Here is a 2,159-nt window from a genome sequence, read left to right as displayed (position 1 = left end):
AATAATAATAATAATAATAATAATAATAATAATAATTTAATATTACTATTATCACTACCATTATCACATATTCAAGAAAGATGGAAATTTATAAAGCAGTAATAGATATTTTATTTGTAAAATATACATAGCAATGAATGAAATAAGCATTCTGGGAACAAAGTAAAATATAATCTTAGGGCAGGAACAGAATATAGAAAAAAACAAGCTATGAAACGGTTAAATGCAATTAAAGAAAAACTTCTGGAACAGCAAGAAGTAAAATATATCATAACATAAAAGTGTACTCACTCGCACATAATATGCATAATAATGTATGATTATGATAATTATATCAAGGATTGTAGATTAAGCTTATGGGTGGTTTCGTTTTTCAATGTGAATGCTTGCTCCTCCTTTGCACTCTTTTCTGTCAGCCCGTACTTTTATTTGCTCGTCTGTCTGTGTGTTTCGTTACTCATTCACCTTTCATGTAGTGGCTCTCGTGGCCTAAAGGTTAAGGTGTTCACCTCTCATTCAAAGGTCCCGGGTTTGAATCCGGGTAGCGACGGAAACATTTTCTTCTCTAAAATTATCTCCTTTCACCTCTTTTCTGGCTCTCTAGCAATTTTCTGTCGTCTGCTTTCGTCTCCTTTTTCTGCCCCCACCTCCTCACCTCCTTTGCCCCCTCATCTGAGCTCCTGGCTCTCTCTGCAGCATTTCTTCTGCTAACTCCTTGGCTCCTTCTTACTCTCTGTGTTGTCTTTCATTGTTTGCAATTAAGTTAGCCACATTTTTTTCTACACACAAGGCACTGTACGTATTCCAAAAGAAGTACTTTGACGTGTCTGTACATATAAAACATAACTCTAATATCTTTTTATATTGAATTTTAATGCGAGTTATATCTAATTTAACTTTTATGTATAACTGCATTTGTTTTTGCGGTCATGTACAGCCAAGAAACATTTCCCTCTTGGATAATAAAGTATTATCTTATCTTATCTTATTAAATCCTGCAAAGGGTTGAGAAAGAGCTGCTTCAGGGTGAATGGATGGACCCAATACAATACTCATCCCTAAGAGCCATCACATGGAGTGAAGGGCTATGAGGAGGCTGATAGGCCACACAACTAACAGCGAAAAAACACCCCCAAAAATGAACAAACGACACAACCAACTGAAATAGCTCAAAAGAGAACATTCATTACAAATACGCATACATTAGTAGCATAGTACAAACAAAACATAAGACAATCAAAACTAACGTGAAAACGGTGTGGAAGCATATCAAACCAGGACAGCGCAATGTATGATATTTTGTTATAATACGCTCTTTGAGGTTGGCCTTAACTTTTTCAAACATTTGGAATTCTCAAAAATATAACTTCGGCAGCGCACTTCCAATTAAGAGAATCAGCCAACAGATTGCGAAGTATATTTTACTATTTGTCAGCTTAGGCTCGTTAATAAAAACCGTGAAGTGGCAGGAATTGTCGCTTAAAACCCCTTTTCATCACGGTAATATGTGTATGTATGTAGTATAGGGTTTTACGGCGCTCGCAACTGCTAAGGTCATATGAACGCGCGGTAATATGTGTACTGAAGTAGCTGGCTTTTTTGTGTTTAGCTAGGCTTAATTTAGTTGTTTTTTTAATACAAATTGCAACTGCAGGCTACTTCTATCTCATCTTTTCAAGCACCAAAAAATCCCGAAGATCTATGCCTTTCTCTCTTTTGGAAATTATATGCTTTTAGTGTGTGTGTCTAATGCCATGTTTTCTGCACAAAACGGATTTCCGCTCCTCTTTATTGATAGTGTGCACTGAGGGGCCAGATATTAAAACGCATAGTTAAGTATAAAAATGTAACTACAAATGAGGACACTTTATCGATTTGCGCCCCAACATTTTTTCGATCTATAGTGTTAGTTTCCGATTTCGTCGACTGAATTAGGAAGACACGCTGCCCCGGCCTCCGATGAAGACCATCAGTCCTCCCACAACTACCAACACGCCACCGACAATGCTGAGAATGAAGGAGTAGCCAATGTCAAAAGCCTTGCTGATGTCGTCATGGATAGCAGCACCCCAGATGATCACGCCGAGAAGGATGAAAAAAACTGGAATAGAGGATGGGAGGGGGTTGGTGGGTGAGGGGAGGGGGTTGGTGGGAGAGGA

At 38.1% G+C, this 2,159-nt stretch overlaps 1 protein-coding gene across 1 annotated transcript in view; it reads right to left on the bottom strand.

Annotated features, from left to right (window-relative positions):
• Positions 1-87: 87 nt before the first annotated feature.
• LOC101863642 overlaps positions 88-2,159 on the bottom strand; it is a gene marked incomplete at its 5' end in the record, with an annotated part of 10,377 nt that continues 8,305 nt past the window's right edge. The window contains 1 exon segment of the mRNA XM_005112917.3: positions 88-2,101. Coding sequence (XP_005112974.1) covers positions 1,932-2,101 — 170 coding nt within the window. The 3' untranslated portion in view covers positions 88-1,931.

Source organism: Aplysia californica, unplaced genomic scaffold, assembly GCF_000002075.1.
Source record: "Aplysia californica isolate F4 #8 unplaced genomic scaffold, AplCal3.0 scaffold01490, whole genome shotgun sequence".
Lineage (NCBI taxonomy): Eukaryota > Metazoa > Mollusca > Gastropoda > Aplysiida > Aplysiidae > Aplysia > Aplysia californica.
This window is presented reverse-complemented; position numbering and strand designations above follow the sequence as displayed.